The sequence below is a fragment of the Pseudorca crassidens genome, chromosome 14 (genome assembly GCF_039906515.1).
Source record: "Pseudorca crassidens isolate mPseCra1 chromosome 14, mPseCra1.hap1, whole genome shotgun sequence".
Lineage (NCBI taxonomy): Eukaryota > Metazoa > Chordata > Mammalia > Artiodactyla > Delphinidae > Pseudorca > Pseudorca crassidens.
In genome coordinates, this window is record NC_090309.1 from 72,846,465 (window position 1) to 72,866,278 (window position 19,814).

At 47.9% G+C, this 19,814-nt stretch overlaps 1 protein-coding gene across 6 annotated transcripts in view; it reads right to left on the minus strand.

Moving 5' to 3' along the window:
• Nucleotides 1–19,814, minus strand: part of EFR3B (EFR3 homolog B) — an 88,041-nt gene that overhangs the window by 32,022 nt on the left and 36,205 nt on the right. For 5 of the 6 annotated variants that reach the window (XM_067703539.1, XM_067703540.1, XM_067703537.1 and 2 more), the window contains exons 2-4: nt 18,594–18,670; nt 17,455–17,582; nt 8,631–8,781 (exon numbers count right to left, since the gene is read on the minus strand). In XM_067703539.1, coding sequence (XP_067559640.1) covers nt 8,631–8,781; nt 17,455–17,582; nt 18,594–18,670 — 356 coding nt within the window. Of the gene's footprint in view, nt 1–8,630; nt 8,782–17,454; nt 17,585–18,593; nt 18,671–19,814 lie in introns of those variants that run through there. The other variant, XM_067703541.1, reaches the window with a different exon arrangement.

A 19,814-nucleotide genomic window follows, 5' to 3' on the forward strand; every position in this document is an offset into this window, starting at 1 on the left:
TTTCCAGCCAGGCATTCACAGAGGAGGAGCCCAGATGGGCAGCGTGAACCATGCAGGTGACCATGCAGGATGCCGGGGGCAGGTGTGAATATGGAAAGAAGGAAATGAGTTAACAGCCACCCCAATGAACTGGTGCCCGAGGGTGGGAGTTGAGGACAGTGGCAGAAGGCAGGGAAGTTGGAAGATGAGGGCCAAGCCCCCTGAAGCACCCTTCAGGAACCGAAGGTCAGTGAGTGCAATAGGATGGGACAGAGCCCAGCACCGAGAGACAAGGAGGTGGGGCTCGGTGGGAGCTCTGGGCGGCCGGCACAGCAAAACCGGCACAGCAAAACCGGGAAGATGTGGCCCAGCATTTGTTTTCATCTCTTTAAAATGCATAGATCACGTCCTAGGAATGTGAATGAGGGGGAGATAATTAAGAAAAGCTCCCTGAGTTCCTGGGATAACAGGAACTGAGTGAATTCAAGGCTTACTGTAAGTGAGGTTCCTAGTTCTAAGAGGCTTAAACTTTTTACGGTCCCGCAGGATTCAGCACCGCACAGTCGTGGAACGAGCGTTTGCGGGGCAACGTACAAATACATTCAAGACACTGCTTCGCAGACAGCACTCCACTCTCCACGCGCCTGCCGCTCCGCTCCACCAGAAAAACAATTTCGAATATGGTTATTGTGAAGCATGTTTGCTTTGTTTTGACTCATACTTTGTTCCGTTGGGAGCCTTCAAAATACTCCTTGAAGAAGCTATTTATAGACACGGGAGTTTGTGTCCGGAGGACCCACACCAGGCCCCGTGCCCCATCTCTAACGCCACGTGTGGATGGCAGCACTCCGGGAAAGAAGGAGTTAACGCCTATATGCCGAGAAATGACAACATTAAATGTTTCTAAGGCACCTGCAGCTCAGGCATCATGTTAGTTTCCCGGGGCTGCATGCCTCCAGTCTCTGCTTCCGTCTGCACATTGTTTCCTCCTTTGTGTCCAACCTCCCCCTGCTTCTCTCTTCTAAGACCCTTGTGATTGCATTTAGGGCCGACCCGGATAATCCAGGATAATCTCTCCATCCCAAGATCCTTAACTTGGTCACATCCGCAGAGACCCTGTTTCCGTATCAGGTGACATTCGCAGGTTCCAGGGATTGGCACGTGGACATCTTTTGGGGGACCATTTTCCAGCCTACTGAAACATCCATTACCTGACGTAATTTTTGGCAAACCAGCGAGTTTAATAGGAGCGATATTGCTCCCATTGTGAAGATGAGGAAACTGGAGCTCTAAGGGAGCGACTGAATTATTTCAGGTCAACCCGCTCGTGACAAGTGGAGCTGGGGCTCAAATTTGGGAATTCTGATACTTTGATGCTCTCTGCCCTCCACCAGTGGTTTTTAAATTTTACTGTGTATCAGAATGACCTGGGGAGCTTGCTGACAATGTAGACTTTTGAGCCACCCCAGGCCTGTTGAACAAGACTCTCTGTGGGTAGGACCTAGGCATCTGCATTCGGAACAACCCCCCCCTGCCCCACCAACTCCTACCCTGGAGATTCTGGGGCAGGGCATCTACAGACCCCACGTCCTTTGTTCTTTTACTGGAAAGCTGGACCAGTAGCTGTGGAAATGATCCGAGGCAGACTAGGAGGAAGAAAGCTTAAGCAATATATTTTGGCCTCCTCCTGTCCTTGGTAACGGAGGCCAGTCAAGGCTGGAGAGATGGCCACCTCCTTTGAACTGGGGTGGCCTGGGGTTGAACCAAGGGGTCCATCTCTGAGGCCCGGGAGGCTGCAGCCTCCAGGCTCAGGCTGTCGACCAGCCAGGCCATTGCCTCGCTCTCCAGGACTCTTGCTCTGTTACGAGATCTGGTGATGAGGCTGCACTCGATGCCATCCAGAGGGATTGAACCCCGTTTATTACATTACGGGTGGCACCAGGGCTAATAAAAGAGGCAACATTTGGTACCAGGAGCTCTGAGCATCCTTGGGAACCCTTGGTTTGATAGCTTGTCAGGAGGAGCTTCCCTTCCCTGAGTCTGAAACTACGACAGCACAGATGACCTGCCCAGATGACCTGGTCAGGGAACGTTGGCCTGCAGTATCCCCATGGGGGCAGCTCCAAGGGAGCCCACCTCAAGCTGCTCCTGAGTCCTCCAGGGCTGACAGGAGGAGGCCAAAATGGAAACTTTGTTAATTGTGGTTCAGAGGATCAAATCCGGGGGACCTGGTCATGGGACCACACCCACTGTAGGAGTCCTCTTGGGAAACATGCCCAAACCTGGCTGAGATGGGGTTGAGACTCTAGGGTTTAAAATAGAGCCTTCGGGGCTTCCCTGGTGGCGCAGTGGTTGAGAGTCCGCTTGCCGATGCAGGGGACACAGGTTCGGGCCCTGGTCTGGGAAGATCCCACATGCCGCGGAGCGGCTGGGCCCGTGAGCCATGGCCGCTGGGCCTGCGCGTCCGGAGCCTGTGCTCCACAATGGGAGAGGCCACAACAGTGAGAGGCCCGCGTACCGCAATAAAATAAAATAAAATAAAATAAAATAGAGCCTTCATCCCTCCTATTAGAGGCAGAACAGTGTTATGATTATGAGAAGGGGTTTGGAACCAGAATGCATTTCTGAATCCCACCTCCCACTTAGTAGGAGGCTGATAGGACGCACGTTTCTTAAGCTCACCATGCTTCGGTCACCCCATCTGTACAATGGGGCCAGCAAGAGCAGCTGCCTCATAGGCTTGGTATGACCAGCCCATCAGAGTTAACAGTTATCACCTCATTTTTCCCCCAGTGGATTTCTGGCTTGCTGTCAACACTCCATACGTTTTCACTGGGCCCATTTACCTGTGTGACTCACTAATGTTTTAAACACTTGATACAGCAGGAACTTCCTGGCTACTTCACCCCTACCATTGTTAGGTCCTACCTTACAAATGGCTTTTGTTAAAATGCTACTTGCCTAATGCACAAGACTGTGAAACAATAAAGTTGGGTTTTTTTGGTTTTATTTTTTTAAGATATTGCAATGATGAGGAAGGTCTCCATAGCAACAAACTGGAGACTGTGAAGATGTGACACTTCAAAGGCCAAGGGCACCACTAGGGTGACCCTTCCAAGACCAAAGTTTCAGCTCTTCAGCCAAGTTTGCTGGAGGAGATTCCCAACCCTCTGGCACAAGCAGGAAGGCGACACGGTTGTGTGAAAACTAAGAGTTACTAAGGGGCTGGGTCAATAGAGAGAAAGCAACCTCCAAATATTGACATTGCAAAACCAGCTCTCCCTGGGTCTGGAGAAGAAGCTGAGCTGGTCGGCCTCACTTCAGCGCTAGCCAAGTCTCTCCAAGCAGAAGTCAGCCTTTCTCTCTTCTGTAGATGGGCATTCTGAACCCAACTCCCTGTCAACAATAGAACCACACTGTAAAATACTGGGCATAGGGATTCCCTGGTGGTCCAGTGGTTAAGACTCCACGCTGCCACTGCAGGGGCCACGGGTTCGATACCTGGTTGGGGAGCTAAGATCCCACGTGCCGCTCAGCACGGCCAAAAAATAAAATACTGGGCATAGAGAGAACCCTAACTCTTTCATGGTAGGACTGCAGGCCTTTTCGCTGTGTTAACCTACATAAGGAAAAATGGGAATGGTTGTTCTGTTGCACTAAGATGAACCCTAGCTGGAAAAGACACATGGTTTTGACTTTAACACCCCCTACCCTGTTCTCCCAACTGCTCTTGTTTATAGCAACTCCCGGAAGCAGTTTTCACTAAAGCCAGAGGAACAGTCCTACTGTGACATGATCGTGCCCTGCAAATCGCCTGCCAACCTGGGTGTAGTGATTCCCTAGACCTAGGACATCCTCCCCTGTCTACCCATATTACGTCTTTCCTCCTTCAAGATTCTTCGCAAAACTGACTGTGGTTTTAAAAACTCCTGGGAAAGCTCAGTCTTGCTGCCCGAGAAGGTGATCCCTCTGGCCCCAAGTAGTCCCACGTGCTAGCCAGCCTCCAAGGCCTACACTTGGGAAGCGCGGACCCAGGGAAGCACTGGCTGCCTCTGCTCTAAGATCCCCATCGTTTGCTGGCGCTGACCCCCGTGACCTGAGCTCTTCCACTGGCATCACAGTTCTGCCCTGACCTCCCTTCATGGAACCCACTTCTAGGCTGCTGGTCTCCAGCAGTGCTGATTTCTGTCGTGGTGTGGAAGATGAGAGAATTTCTAGTCTATAGATGACAAGTTGCAACCACGAGAGTTGATAAAATCGTCCAGAGGCAGCATATAGAGTGAGAAGAGGACAGAGCAGCAACCTTGGAGACCACAGACATTTCACGGGGACATGGAGAAAGAGAATCAATGAAGGAAACTCTATTAGTTTCCTATTGCTGCCGTAATAAACCACCACAGTTTAGTGGCCTAAAACAACACAAATGTATTACCTTGCAGTTCTGGAGATCAGAAGTCTAAAATGGGTCTGCAGGGTTGCATTCCTTCTGGACACTTCCAGAGAAGCATCTGTTTCCTTGGCCTTTCTAGCTTCCAGAAGCCACCTACATCCTTTGGCTCCTGGCCCCCTTCCTCCATCTTCATGGCCATCAGAGGAGCATCTTCAAATCTCTTCCTCTCTGTCTCTCATCTTCTGTCTGACTCTGATCCTCCCGCTTCCCTCTTATAAAGGTCTTTGTGAGTACATGGGGTCCACCTGGATAACCCAGGATAATCTCCTTATCTCAAGATCCTTAACTTAATCATATCTTCGAAGTCCCTTTGGTCATGTAAGGTAACATTCACAGGTTACAGGCATTAGGATGTGGACATACTTGGGGGACCATTATTTAGCCCACCATAGAAACGCAGAAGGGTGGGCCAGGTGGGAAGAGCTGGGATGACAGGGCCAGGAGGTCAAGGGAGTATGAAGAAGGTGCAATCAACGGGAAGAAATGCCACCAGAGATAGAAACATCCACTGAAAAACGAGTGAGGAATGGGTTATTTGCGTGGTTTCCACAGATTTCTAACTGCAAAGACAAAAAAGTCCTTTTACATTGGAGAGAGCCAGCTGTCACTACCCTAACCTGGGATGGCACTTAGCATCCATAAAAGTGGGGCACCAGACACTTGTGGTCCTTTTGGGATGCTCAGTGCAGGGCCCAGCACTCCCCGTGAAGTGTTATGCCTCAAAGTATTTAACCGCAGCCAGTCAAACCTTCAAGTCTAATTCTAGTCTGCAGGAAGTATAAGAGACAGGAGAGCAAAACGAAGGACACCACAAGGAAATAATCAGACAAACCCAGACTGTGGGGCATTCTGCAAAGTGGTGACCTGGGCAATATCATGAAAAACAAAGAGGGGCAGGAGAGGGGTTGGGACTGGTTAAGAGACATAAGGGACACAGAAAACAAAGTAAACACATGATCTTTACTGAATCCTGATGGGAAAGACAGCAATACAAGACAGTGTGAGGACTATTAGGGAAATTTTTATTTGGACCAATTTTTTTTTTTTTTTTTTTTTTTGTGGTACGCGGGCCTCTCACTGTTGTGGCCTCTCCCGTTGCGGAGCACAGTCTCCGGACGCGCAGGCTCAGCGGCCATGGCTCACGGGCCCAACCGCTCCGCGGCACGTGGGATCCTCCCAGACCAGGGCACAAACCCGCGTCTCCCGCATCAGCAGGCGGACTCTCAACCACTGCGCCACCAGGGAAGCCCGAAAGAGCAATTTTTAAAAACTCAGGTAAAGTTCACAAAACATAAAATGAACCCTTTTACAGTGCACAATTCAGTGGCATTCAATACATTCACAATGTTTTGCAACTAAAGCAAACCCCCAAAGGAAACCCACCTCTTGGTCATTAATGGGTCACTTTCCGTTCCTCTCCCTCCCAGACCCGGCAAACACTAATCTGCTTTCTGTCTTCATGGACTCACCTATTCTGGATATCTCAGCTAAACGGAAATATAACGTATGACCTTCTGGGTTGTTTCCACCTTTTGGCTATTGTGAGCAGTGCTGCTATGAACGTTGGTGTACAAGTATTTATTTGAGTATGCATTTTCCGTTCTTTTTGGTATATACCTAGAGAGAACTGCTGAGTCATATGGTAATTCTATATGTTTAACTTTCGGAGGAACCACTAAACCGTTTTCCGCAGTGTCTATACCATTTTACATCTCCGCTAGCAACGTACAAGGGTTCCAATTTCTACACATCCTCACCAACATGTCATTTTATAGGATTTTTAAAAATATAGCCATCCTGGTGGGTGTGAAGAGGTATCTCACTGTGGGTTTTTTTTGACTTGCATTTCCTTAACGATTAGTGACGCTGAGCATCATTTCATGTGCTTGTTGGCCATTTGTGTATCTTCTCCTTGAATGTCTATTCAAGTCCTTTGCCCACTTTAATTGGGTTTTCTTTTTGCTGTTGAGCTGTAAGAGTTTTTCATATATTCTGGTTACTGGACCCTTATCAGATATACAACTTGTAAATATTTTCTCCCATTTGGTGGTTGTCTTTTCACTTTCCTGACAGTGTCCTGTGATGCACAAGAGTTTTTAATTTTGAAGAAGTCAAATCATCTATATTTTCTTTTGCTCCTTTTGTTTTTATTGTCGTATCTAAGAATTCATTGCCAGATTCAAGATCATAAAGATACACCCCTGTATTTCTTCTAATCTATAGGTTTAGCTCTTACATTTAGGTCTTCAATCTACTTTGAGTTCATTTTTATATATGTTGTGAGGGAGGGATGAAAGTACAAACTTTAAATCCGTGATCCTTCCTAATAATTTTATTATTTACACTAGGCTAATATATGAGATTGTTTATGTGAAGGACTTCGGTATTCTCAGATTTAATATTTTCAGCTTATCCTCACAGAGTGACCTCAGAAAGTCAGGGCACATGGTCATTGCCCTGTCCCTGAGACATACATTTGGACCTCTCAGGCAATAAGGCAGGTATGCAGAAGCCAATCCCTAAGCAAATCATTGAGCTTAGCTGGCTCTGGCTCCCCCTCATCCCCTGACTTTCCTGGTCTCTCACTGTCATCCCAAGTTCAGATATTCTCATTAAAGACCTGAAAGCAACACTTCAATTTAAAAAATTATACTTTACTGCATATGATGTGCAGGAATGGTATTAGCAAAACCAGACTTTTTGCTGACAGGTTTTACCGTAGCTTCAATCCTTGGGGTGGTCAAGTACAAGCTGGATAAAGACCCATTAAGGATGAAGAAAGAAAGAGAGAGGAGGTCCCGGGCTTAGAGAGCTGGAAAGAGCATCTGGTTGAGGGACACCGCCAGCAAAGCCTGCCTCTGAAGCTGAACTCTGAATCTATTGCAATTATCTGACTCAACTTTCTTATAATCACCTCTCCTTACATAATCTCCATTGTCTGCAGTACGGTAATCATTAGTCAACTGCTTTCTTGCTAATACTGTGATTCACTGTGATGGGGAATCTAGGAATTGGCAGGATTCTGAATTTTCAAGCCTGTAGCTAACAAAATGCCTACCCTGGGCCAGGATGTGCTGTAGGGAACGCTAGCACTGACAGCCACATGCTTCTATGTCTCCCCCGCCGACCCCTGGGGAGATACCCTCTGGATGCATTGATGACTGGTTTAGTTTCCATGTACATGTTCTCTTCTAGACTATAGTTATCTTAAACAGGGCAAGTGAAACAGTAACTGAAGCTGTTGCCAGGGCAACATGACAAAAGAATTTACCCTCAGCTACTGTATATGTAATTTGTCAAAGGCAGCTGGCTCACAGAGAGAGGAAAGAGGGGAATAGGTTGTTAGTTTTGGTCTTTGAAAGAAGAGTTGAAAGACTATCTTCTGGTTAAATCAACTTAAGTAGAACAGAAAAGCAGCTGTGACCTGTGCAATAAACACTCAGAAAAGTCAGGTTGGGAAGGCTAAGAAGGCAAACCTTAAACTTATTTTTATTTTCCTGGTGATATTTGTAAAATAGTTGCATGTCAGGGCTTTTAATACCAAGCTGCTTGAAGACCTGGAGCTGAAAGTATTCCCTGAAGGGGAAGGAATAGAGAGACAGCAAGAAATGGAAGAGAACAAGCGGGATATTCAAGTATGTTAGATACATGCAAAGCTGAGAGTTCCTGACACATCTGATAGCTCTTCTCTCCCAAAACTATAAGCCCTCATGATAGCCGCCACTTGTACTGAGACCAGTTACGTTACAAAGCTTGGACTGAGTTCAATCCACTCAGGGTATCAGTGAGAAGCCAGGCTCATGAAAGATAACCCGCTCGAGGTTACCCAGCTAGGAAAGGGCAGAACTAAGCCAGAAGCCCTGTTTCCTGCTTCCCTGTGATCTTCCCACTTATCTGATCCCTCTGTCCTGTGAACATCCGTTTACTCCGTCTTCGAAAGAAGCACAACCTGGACAGCTTTCAAAGGACGCCCCATGGAGTCAGGGGCCAAGCTCTGAGGGCACTGGGCACCCCCCGCTCTCAAAGAAATACCTCCCTTTCTATTTTTACATCTATTGGGGCCTCACCTAAACTTATTTAAGGGAAAAATCATTTTTAAAAGTCAGAAACCAAATAGGAATGGATCCTCACCATGCTGACCCAGAGGTCCTACACCCCCTCCCCACCATCCCCACCCGCAAAGCCCCTTGGGCCCCCTTACCGAGTTGGTGCCAAGGATCTGCAAGTTGGGCTTCTCAGACTCAAGCAGCTTGGCCACCATCTTGAGGAAACTCTCCACGAAGAGGTTGATGCTCTGGCAGTGACAGGCCATGAGCAGCTGGTCCAGCGCCTCCATGGCGATGCACACGTACCTGGGGAAAGCAGCATCATTGCCATCACTCAGCCTCGCGCCTGCTCCACCCCCACTGCGTGGCCAGGGCAATCTAGACGGCAGTGCAGTGGCCACCTGGGCAACATCCAGCTAATGCGGCTCTCCCCCGGGTCGCCGACGACTGGACAGTTGTTCCAGCCCAGCCCTGAGAAGCAGAACGAGGCAGAGCTGGAAGGGAGCCTAGAGATGAATTCATCCAGCCCCTTATTTTACACATGAAGAACTTGAGGACAGACAAGGTACACCATTTCATGAGGAAATACAAGCAGAAAGAACTGATGCCCAGAAGAGCAGCTTCTGAACTCAAACCCAGTGAGGTCAGAGAATTACTCATCCAAGTCAAGACGTGTTTGTTGACACTGTCCTCGTCAGCGCAGGGGTGTAAGGATGAAGAAGTCCTTTAACTTAAAGAGCCTAGAGTGGGAGGGATAAGATAAATACACAGATATCTCCTCTAAAGGGAAAATAAGAAATGTTACCAAAAAAATGACATCCCACGAGGGTTCCAAAGAAGGAAAGAGGCTCTAGTGGGGAGGAAGCAAAGAACTTAATGAAGAAAGTTTAGGAAGAATCTGAAATGGGCCTGAGGACCAGCCAACTGCAAATGTTAAGGAACATAAAATTGCAATTTTTGTAGTTGAAGACCTCAGAAGTTCTATAATGAAGTCCTACTCAAACAATACGGTTGACAGTGTTACCATGTTTGGATGACACTCAGCTTGCCCAGGGAGCATTTTTACCTCATGGAGAATAAGACAGAATGAAAATTCTTTTCTCCTTATGCAGCAGGTGCTCTGTGTCAATTCTAAGTCTCTAACCACTTAATTATTCTAAAGACTAAAACCCGAGTGAATACTTTCACAAACTAGGAACGCACGACATCCGATGGTGAAGAGCTGCCCATCCCATTTTTTGACAACCAAATGAGCTCCTCTTTATATTTCAAGCAAACCCTAATAACCGCTATCCTTTATTCACAATTCTACTTTTAGAAGCAGCAAAAAAGAGAGCTGAACCTTCTCCTACCTGCCAGCCCTTCAACCACATGGAAACAACAATCTCATTTACTATGTTCCTCTCTTCTCCATGCTAAAAATACCCAATCCTGGGAATTCCCTGGTGGTCCAGTGGTTAGGACTCTGCGCTTTCACTGCTGATGGCCCGGGATCAATCCCTGGTCGGGGAACTAAGACTCCCACAAGCCTTGCAGCACGGCCAGAAAAATAAAATAAAATAAAAAATTGAAATGCCCAGTCCTTTCCAGACTAGCCTTTGCAGGACAAACCCCAATTACTGTCTTCTTCAATGCCTCTCTTAAATCCCAAGAAAAAGGTCACAAATCAAATTCCTACTGAGAATCAGGAATACACATCTAAGCTCAAAGCCAACATTTGTTCCACGATAGTGACATAATGAGCATTTGGTCAGGTAAGGCACATCATGAAAGATACATCCCCTACATACGAAGCATTTGCATTCTAAAGAAAGCAAGGCAGGGCTTCCCTGGTGGCGCAGTGGTTGAGAGTCCGCCTGCCGATGCAGGGGACGCGGGTTCATGCCCCGGTCCGGGAAGATCCCACATGCCGCGGAGCGGCTGGGCCCGTGAGCCGTGGCCGCTGAGCCTGCGCGTCCGGAGCCTGTGCTCCACAACGGGAGAGGCCACAACAGTGAGAGGCCCGCGTACTGCAAAAAAAAAAAAAAAAAAAGAAAGGCAGACATTCATAGAAAAACGTTATCTTTTAACTTCTAATAAGGGAGACTCTGCAAAACTATTCTGGTTAAAATCTTTACAGTTTTCATTAAGGAGTTAGGTGTCTAGGACAGAATGCTAAATGTCTCCCCTGGAATCTATTTTTGCCCTTTTCACTAGTCATTTAGAAGTTTAGCTGAGCTGTGGCTGCCCACTGGGAACATTTCCCAGCCTCTCCTGCTGCTAGGTGAGGCCACGTGACTTACATGTTGCCATTAAAATGAGAGGGAGTGATGCGAGCAACGTCAGCATTGCTTGCTTGAAAGACAGGATTGTCCTCCGGGTCCTCTCTTCCCTCTTCCTGCTGGCTGCAGAGTGGCAGCAAATAGATGGCCAGAGGTGAAAGCCCCGGATGACCTCATGGGCGGAGCCCACCAACCCAGACTGGACTATTGCACGAGAGAGAAAAAATATTTCCATATTGCTGGAGCCACTGTATTTTCAAGTCTCTTTATACCCTAAATAACACAAGTATCTGATAATCAGGTTTAGGAGTGCTTTAGAAACCTGAGGGCACAAATAAAAGGGAATCCTGAGCGATCCAAAGCAACTCAAGTGACTGCCCCCACAGGAAAGAGAAGTGAGGGCTGAACATGACTCCATCCTGCAAGAGGGGAGATCAGGCAGACTCCATGTACTCTGAGTATGGTCATGTGCCCATTACAGGGTGGTGACCCCTCTACTCATAGAGCCATGTGGAACACAGGAAGTACTTCCTGATACAAACAAAATGCAGGCAAGGTAGAGTGAGAAGAGAACTCCAAACCTACCTGGGCGCTAAGGAGTCAGGCTGATGCCTCTAAGTCAGAGCAAGTTCTGCTACTTGGCCTCTCTTTAAGACGCGGCCGAGAGGGACTTTCCTGGTGGTCCAGGGGTTAAGAATCCGCCTTCCAATGCAGGGCACACTGGTTTGATCCCTGGTCGGGGAACTAAGGTCCCATGTACTGCAGGCAACTAAGCCCTCACACTGCAACTACTGAGCCCACGCGCCACAACAAAAGACCCAGTGTGCCACAACGAAGATCCCATGTGCCACAACTAAGACCCGAAGCAGCCAAAAAGAAAAAATACAAATTAAAAAAAAAAAAAAAAGAAGCTGCCTAGTGTCAGGTTTATATGCCGTGTACATAATAGGGGATGAATTAAAAGATTTTTTCTTTATGTTTTGATCCAAATCATATCTCTTTGAAGGTTAGGCAGATAGTACAAAACTCTCGATTAGCTAGTCTTTGTTTTAAAACAGAGTTTGGTTAAATAAAAAGAATGCACAGGAAGCATGACTATAGGATGATTTCTGAAGACACTACAAAACCGCAACACAAAGCTCCACAAAGCCCTCGTGGCAGCCACTCAGTTTCAGACATTGTGCGTCTGAACTGCCTCACACATAAGCCAGCTTTGCAAATCCATGTGTATAAAAGTAACAGCAGTCATGACGTTTTCTAAATGTCCTTTTTTAAAGACATCAGTCACCATTTCTTCAGTACCCTTGCCCTAACTTCTTTACCTAACAACCATAAGTAAAACAGCCTCTCTACTCTGAAATTTTCCTTCTCACTTTTGTAAAATGTTTATTTCTTTTATTTATATGAACTGAGTCAGCTATTATTATTGTTTAATATTATTAAATATCATTAAATAGCTGTCTCTGGGCACATTCACAAATGGATCCGGTCATGCTCTTATCTACAGAGTGTCTTTCAAATACAAAGGCAGCATTGGGTGTTTGGGCTCGTTTGGTGAACTGGAGCCACGTTTTCTCCTGCTCTGGAGGGCCCGCCAGTCCTCGATAGCCTTGCCCTTCACAGGATGTCACAGCCACAGTTCAGGATACCTGTCGTGCCTTGCAGACCCAGGCCTGGCATGTTCCGGGTCCACTGTATAGGCCGTGAAGCAGACTGATTCCTGCAGGGTTGGGGAAGCAGCCTGGGCCGGGGCCCTTCCAAAGGGACAGGTTTTCCCTGCGGAGAAACCTGGACACACTCTGGCAACCAAACATGGCGGATGGGAAATGGGAGCAGGCAGCGTGGAATTCTCTTCTTCTATGAATCATCCCAGCATCCTTCTGCATGAAGGGTTTCACCATTATTTTATAGAGTTTAAATGAGGGAAAGGAAGGGGCGGGGTGGGGTTTGGCAAGAGAAGAAACCAGAAGGCCTCCCAAACCCCAGAGCTTAGATTGCTGCTTTTCCCTTTCCTGTAAAAAAATTCCCAGAAAATCCTGATAAGGAAAACCATCCTTTGCTAGCCAGAAAAAAAAAAAAAAATTGGCTACTGACCAAGAGAGGAAATTTTGATGGAAAGTGAAAATGATGGTAGAAGTGAAACAGAAAAGTAAAAAAGTTTAAGGCCTAGTTCTCTGAATACACACTCCTTCAATCCCCATCTTTGATCCCAACACTAAGGATGGAAGGATTATAATTGCGAACTTGAACTTTTCAAAGTATCTTAGAAGATTAGAAGTCAATGGGCTTTGGAACCTCCTGCTCACTGCATTGGTCCTATCTTATCATAACCTTCCTGGGTACATCTTATCCATTAAGTCTATACTTTCAAAGAGCACGGGCTTCTCAGGGTAATGTCCACTCAACAGGACTGGGGCCAAATAGGTTAGTCTCAGCAGAGATCTGCTCTGGGCTTGGTATCCTGAAAGGAGTCCAGTGTAGTAATAGGTCTGAGAAACTGGCCTGACTGGGTAGTTGGAACAGGATGGGGAAGAAAGGAGCTGGTGAGAACCAGCCCACCACAGGGGCCCAAGGGAGAGGCAAGAGTAGGGCATGGACCACAGCAGCAGGTGATGACCAAGGATCTTGGATCCACTAGTAGGGCTTCCCAGTAGGTGAAGAAGGCAGAACTCAGGGAATCTGGGATGGACTGGGGTTCACAGGCAGCAAGTGAGGTCAGGAGAGGCTACTCAGCAGGTTATAACAACAGGAACTCAGAGTCATGGGCCAACCACAGCAGAAGGTGAGTTACAACAAGTGAGGAAAATACACAGGGGGGGCCTGGTGCGTAGGAGTGAGGCAGGAAATACCTTGAATTGAATTCCAGAGCAGGCAGCTGCTTCTGCTTGAACACCTTTCACTCAGTCAGGAGTGGGCTTAGGAGCCTCCGGGAAAGGAGGAACTGGCAGTCAAAGTCTGAGAACCAGACTTGGTTGCAGAGGAAAGCAGACCTAGGGTCAGAGATGGGAACCAGCACACAGAGAGAGGGGGCAGCTTTAGCAGGGCCAGCCATTGCCCAAGAATCACTCAAAGAACCTTGACAAAGAACCTCTTATTCTGGGCAGTCTGAATGTATTTAGTCATGTCCCCACTGCTGGACAGAAACTTCTGGGTTTTAGCAGCCAGAAGTAGGGGTTGACCTCAGCCAAAGGAGGGAAGGATCAACTCGTCATCTAGTAGGAATCTGTGACATCTCTGTCTGAAGGGTCAGCTCCGTCCTCCAACCAGGTTCAGGGTCCTTCTGGGGACAGTGTATCTCTTGGGAGCCCCACCAGCTCAGCTCCAGGGTCAGGCTCCTCAGGGAGTAGCCCACCCCTCTTTGGCATGGGCGTCTCCATCCTCCAGGCACTGGGGAACCTGACAAATTCTAATGTGGCCTTCTGAACGTGGTCATTGCTCCACGGTCATTGTCAGCTGACCCTGAATCTCACCCGGCACTGCCGTTACCTCCCTTGATCTCCAGTTTCTAGGGGTGTTCTAGTAGTTGGGCTGAACTGGAAGAAGAAAAATATGAAGAATTCTCACTTTTTGCTGCTCTGCACATCACTGCCCATTATGGCGCACACTGAGTAGCAATGCCTTGAAATTTGTATCTTATCCTCTCTCTGCCCACGTTTGGTTATCACCCTTGTTGCTAAACACATACGAGCAGAGGAGGGTGGATCTGCCACTGGGTCCAACACCCAAGGTTCACGTCCACATGGTCAAACCATAAACACAGACACCTGCACGGCGGTAGGGAGACAGCTCCTCAGACTGTCTGCAGGTAAATATTTCACTCTTCCAAACCTGCCACCAGTGATTAGGACAATGATGATGAATGTGGCATTGGGTAAGGAAAGACAGGGAGGGAGAGGAGAGAGAACAGGAGTACAGATCTAACAGATTTTCCTTCTCCAAATGTTTATGATTAGAGCCCCCAGAGAGGCCATCAAGGCTTTAAATACTTAGAGGCTGCAATGGCTATTTTTAACAGAACGATACCAATTTTGAGTTGCAGTTCTAAGGGCAGTGGAATGTTTCTGAGTGGCTCTGCTGGCTACAGGACATTTTTACTCAGAGAACCATCACTGCAGAGAGGGCAGGAAAAATTAGTATTAAATGTTTAATGGTATTGCTTGCATATTAGTTTCAGGTTCAGTCTAGGATAAAGTCATTTTTACTTGCTTGAGCCTGCTTTATAATATGTCAAGGCGATTTATATAATCAGCACGTTCATTCTATTCATGCCCTTTTGACTGAGTGTGTAACCTAATTTTATCATAGAAAGGGATCATAGAAATAAATCGTTTCCGGTCTTGCTTTTATACCGGGGATAGCTTGATGTAAGCGTGGCTGGTGGGTCCCATGGAGGTGTGGACCTCTATACACTGTCAGCACAATGCAGATCTTTACACTCTGGTTCTCACTCCACCTTCCTCACCAGGAGGAAGGGACCTTGGAGGGTGATGGGGCTGATGGATGGTCGTAGGGGGGGAAAGAGGGTCCAGGGGAGAGATCACTGCAAAGGCTCAGAGGCCAGAAAGTCAGGGGGGGGGATCGTCAGCTAGTCCATCTGGAATGGGTTTAGAGCAGCTGTGGCAGGTGTGTCTGGGTTAAAGGCAAGTTGGGGGCAGGTAGTGGAGGAGCCCAGAAATCAAGCTGAGACCTTGGATTGTACGCTAAAGAAGCCAGGAAAGTATAGCTTGGTCTGTGTTTTGAAGATCATAGTGTTGATCTGGAAGGGCCAGTAGAGGAAAGATGGGAAGCGGGGAGACAATTTTCAAGGCCACTGCCATAATCCGGAGCCTGCATCAGGAGAAAGGTAGGAGCAGAGGAAAGTAGAGGATGGACATAAAAGGCTTCATAGAGAACAGAACCAATGGGACTTAGGAACAACTGCCCTAGATCTACCCTTCCCTTTGCTCCAACAGCCGTGCCACCAGGGACATCTTAGAGCTCTCTTTACATCCAGCCCCACTCCAGATTGTGGCATGACGGTAGCGTAACAAACATGGTATGTCCTGCCGTTGACTTTTTTCATTTCAGGAAGTAATACATGCTCAATAGAGAATATTTAGGAAACACAAAAATGTAGATAGAAACCAAAAACCCCAGCCACCTTGTTCACAAAATATTAAGAGTACTCAATATTTTGGCATATTTATTTTTACTGTATTTTCCAGGCATTGAGATTTGTTATTGTTTTTAACTTGATTTAAATACTGTGTATATAAGTATGTATTCTATTTTTCATTTACTTATGGCATTTTCCATATTATATGGAAAGTATGTTTATAAACACCATTTTTATTGACTAGGTAACATTTCCTGAAGCGATAAACACCATAATTTACTATTCTCCTCCAGTTGGGCATTTAAGTTACTTCCATCTTTTCAGTATTATAAAAATTACCATAATGAACATCTCTGTGTGTAAAGTTAGATTATATATAAGACTGATATGGTGGGATAGATGAATAGAAATGGAATTACTGGATCAAAGGGCATAAGTGTTTTTGAAGCTCTTGACATATATTTCAAAATTACTTTCTAGAAAGCTTCAACCAATTTGTACTCATTCTAGAAAAGTATGAAAATGCCTCTCATTTTGCCATCCCTGGGTTAACACTGGAAATTATATATACTTTTTTAAAAAAACAATTTGATAAGTGAAGGTGGTAGCTTAGTATTTCAATCTACCTATTTGGCTGTTTAATCTATTGATCAGGGACTTCCCTGGTGGCACAGTGGTTAAGAATCCGCCTGCCAATGCAGGCGACACGGGTTTGAGCCCTGGTCTGGGAAGGTCCCACGTCTGGTGGAGCAACTAAGCCCGTGCGCCACAAGCCCATGTGCTACAACGAGCCTGCGCTCTAGAGCTTGCAAGCCACAACTACTGAGCCCACATGCCACAACTACTAGTTCCCCCACCAGGGATGGAATCCGTGCCGCCTGCAGTGGTAGGGTGGCGTCTTAACCACTGGACCACCAGGGAAGTCCCTCCTTGCTTTTTAAGAGAGTAAGCTGAATGAGGCAGGGTGGGTTTGGTGAGAGTAACGGCACATTCTGGGTTCAATGGTGTGTGAGGGCTTCTGGATAGAGACACGGGGGTAAATGGAGGCTAACAGAGGTGCTCCTAGGAAGCCAACACCCCCTTCTTCCCAAATCTTGGCAAGGGCATCACATTTTACCTTTGGAAAAGCACAGGGAACCCACTCCTCACTCCCAGTCCCCATTTTCTCAGGCTGTTCAACAATCCAGTCTATTACCATTTCTTAAAAGGACCCTGGGACTTCCCTGGTGGTGCAGTGGTTAAGAACCCGCCTGCCAATGCAGGAGACACAGGTTCCGTCCCTGGTCCGGGAAGATCCCACGTGCCGCAGAGCAACTAAGCCCTTGTGCCACAACAACTGAGCCTGCGCTCTAGAGCCCGCGAGCCACAGCTCCTGAGCCCCCGTGCCACAACTACTGAAGCCCGTGCACCTAGAGCCTGCGTTCCGAAACAAGAGAAGCCATCACAATGAGAAGCTCACGCACCACGACGAAGAGTAGCCCCTGCTCGCAGCAACTAGAGAAAGCCCGTGCACAGCAACGAAGACCTGGTGCAGCCAAAAATAAATAAATAAAAGGACCCTACGTTTTGCCCTGAAAATATATAATTTCTGCAAATCTCTCTCCACCCTCCCATACTACTTACCCATACCGATGACGACCCACATCACGGATGAGCCTCTCAGAGAGGTAGGCGCCAATGCGATCGAGCTTTTCTGGAGCTGACAGGGCATAGAAGGTCAGCTTCTCCATGTTGGTCTTCACCAGGCCATCCTGTAAAAGACAGATCATCCTCACTGTGGCCATGCGATGGCTAGAAGACTTCAAGTCTAAAGGTAAATGGTCATTCAACTTAATCAACACTTACCAGAGTGCCTGTAATGTATGCGACACACACATGTGGGTTCTGGGGATCTAGAGATGATTAAAACATAGACCCTGCTCTCCAGGAACTCACAACTTCACCCAGTGTGCTAGCTATAAGCAAAAATAGTCAGTGATATAAATGTACATATGTGTGTGCATGTGTACACTATATGTATTTACATATGTATATGTGTATGTACATGGAGGTATATATGTGTGTGTGTATATGAATGGATGACAAGTCTTCAATGAAAGCAATGCAGAATTAAAACGTATTGGATATCCAACATCGAGAAGTGGACAGGAAGAAGGCAGCTCTGCAGCTTTCAGGGAATTGTCCAGAGGATGTTGGAAATGTGACCCTCCACTGCCTATCAGGAAGAGGTCATTGATTTCCAGAGAAGAAGTCAAGTACATCAGACCCTTTCCAAAACCACATAACCCATAATGAAGCCTGACCGTAGAGTGGCAGCTTGGAAACCAAGAAGCCAGGTGTCCCCTGTGCCAACTTGACACCTGGCAGATACCAGAGGGAGCGTGGAGAGGACACGAGCTCCAGAGCCAAAACCCAAGAAGGGAAATGCTCACACCTGACAACAGCGAAATAGTACCATTCTGAGTTAGCGGCTCAAGGAACCATCACCCAGAGAGACATGAGTGAAGACAATGCTCAGCAGTGGCCAGAAGCACCGAGCACCGAGACACACTTCAGAGCCCTCTGCAGATGCTGCCCGCAGAGCGGCCCAAAGCTCCTCGTTCTTCAGGCTCCCAGCTGCCTCTGGTCACCGATGGGGCTGCGGCCGAGGTTTTGGTGTGTCTGAGTGAGCCCCGGGGCCTGCCCTCCCTCGGAGCAGCCCCCAGGGCTCTGGATGGGGTAAGGTGGTGAGAGACATGCTGGCGGCAGGAGACGAGACCCACCTCGGGATCCTCAGGGAAGATGTTGTCCACCAGCCTTTTGTACCTGGGGCGCAGGGCACCGCAGCAGCCACATACACCTGCAACGGCAACGAGAAACACCGGGGAGCTAAGCCTCCTGGTTAGGCCGAGGGGACCAGGTTGGGCCGTTTGTGAGAAACCAGACCCAGGCTGGAAACAGAAGGGTCCCTCCCTTAGAGCGCCAGGGCCTCGGTCCTTCTCACTGCTTCCCCAGCCCCAGCCCCACTCCAAGACGGCTGCCTTTTCCGCTGGGTGTCTTTGCTTGGAAATCAGGCATAGGTGCCAGCAGACCAGCACCTGTTCAGGAAGCCAGGCCATAGAACACACACATGTGAACACGTGTGTACACACATGCACACACACACGCACGCACACACTCACATCCACACCCCCCACACACCCACTCACACCACACACACCCACTCTCACACTCTCCCCCACACCCACACACTCACACTCCCATGCACACTCACTGTAACACACACTCACACACTCCCCCACACACACCCACACACTCCCCCACACCCACACTCCCACACACTGTCACACTCACTCCCCACACACCCACACACACTCACTGTCACACACACTCACACACTCCCTCCCACACCCCCACACCCACTCTCACACACACCCACACTCCCACACACACTGTCACACACCCATACCCACTCACTGTCACACACACACTCACATACTCCCCACACACACCCAAACTCCCACACACACTCACTCCCCACACACCCACACACACTCACACACTCCCCCCCACACACCCCCACTCCCACACCCCCCACTCTCACAGACACTCCCACACACACCCACTCACACTCACCCTCTCTCTCTCACACACACACACACACACACACACACTCTTGCTCTCTCTCTCTCTGGGAGAAGACTATACAACGGTCTCCTGCAGCCCAAGGCTCTTCCCCAGTGTCCTGGAAGATGGACACAGCTTGGAAGAGCGGCTGCTGCACCTACCCGGCCCCCTCGCTTGATCCCCACTTCTTTTCTACTCTGGTCCTCAATCTCCTTTACCACCCTCTCTCCTGGGGCCATTTCCATTATAGAATGTTATGTGAAACTATGATAAATTAACACTACATTAATTATTAACATTTGAAAATGCATCTTTAATGCAGCGTGACTGCGGTGTTTGAAAGCCTTGGTGTTTGAGAGTTGGAGGGCTTCGGGGGG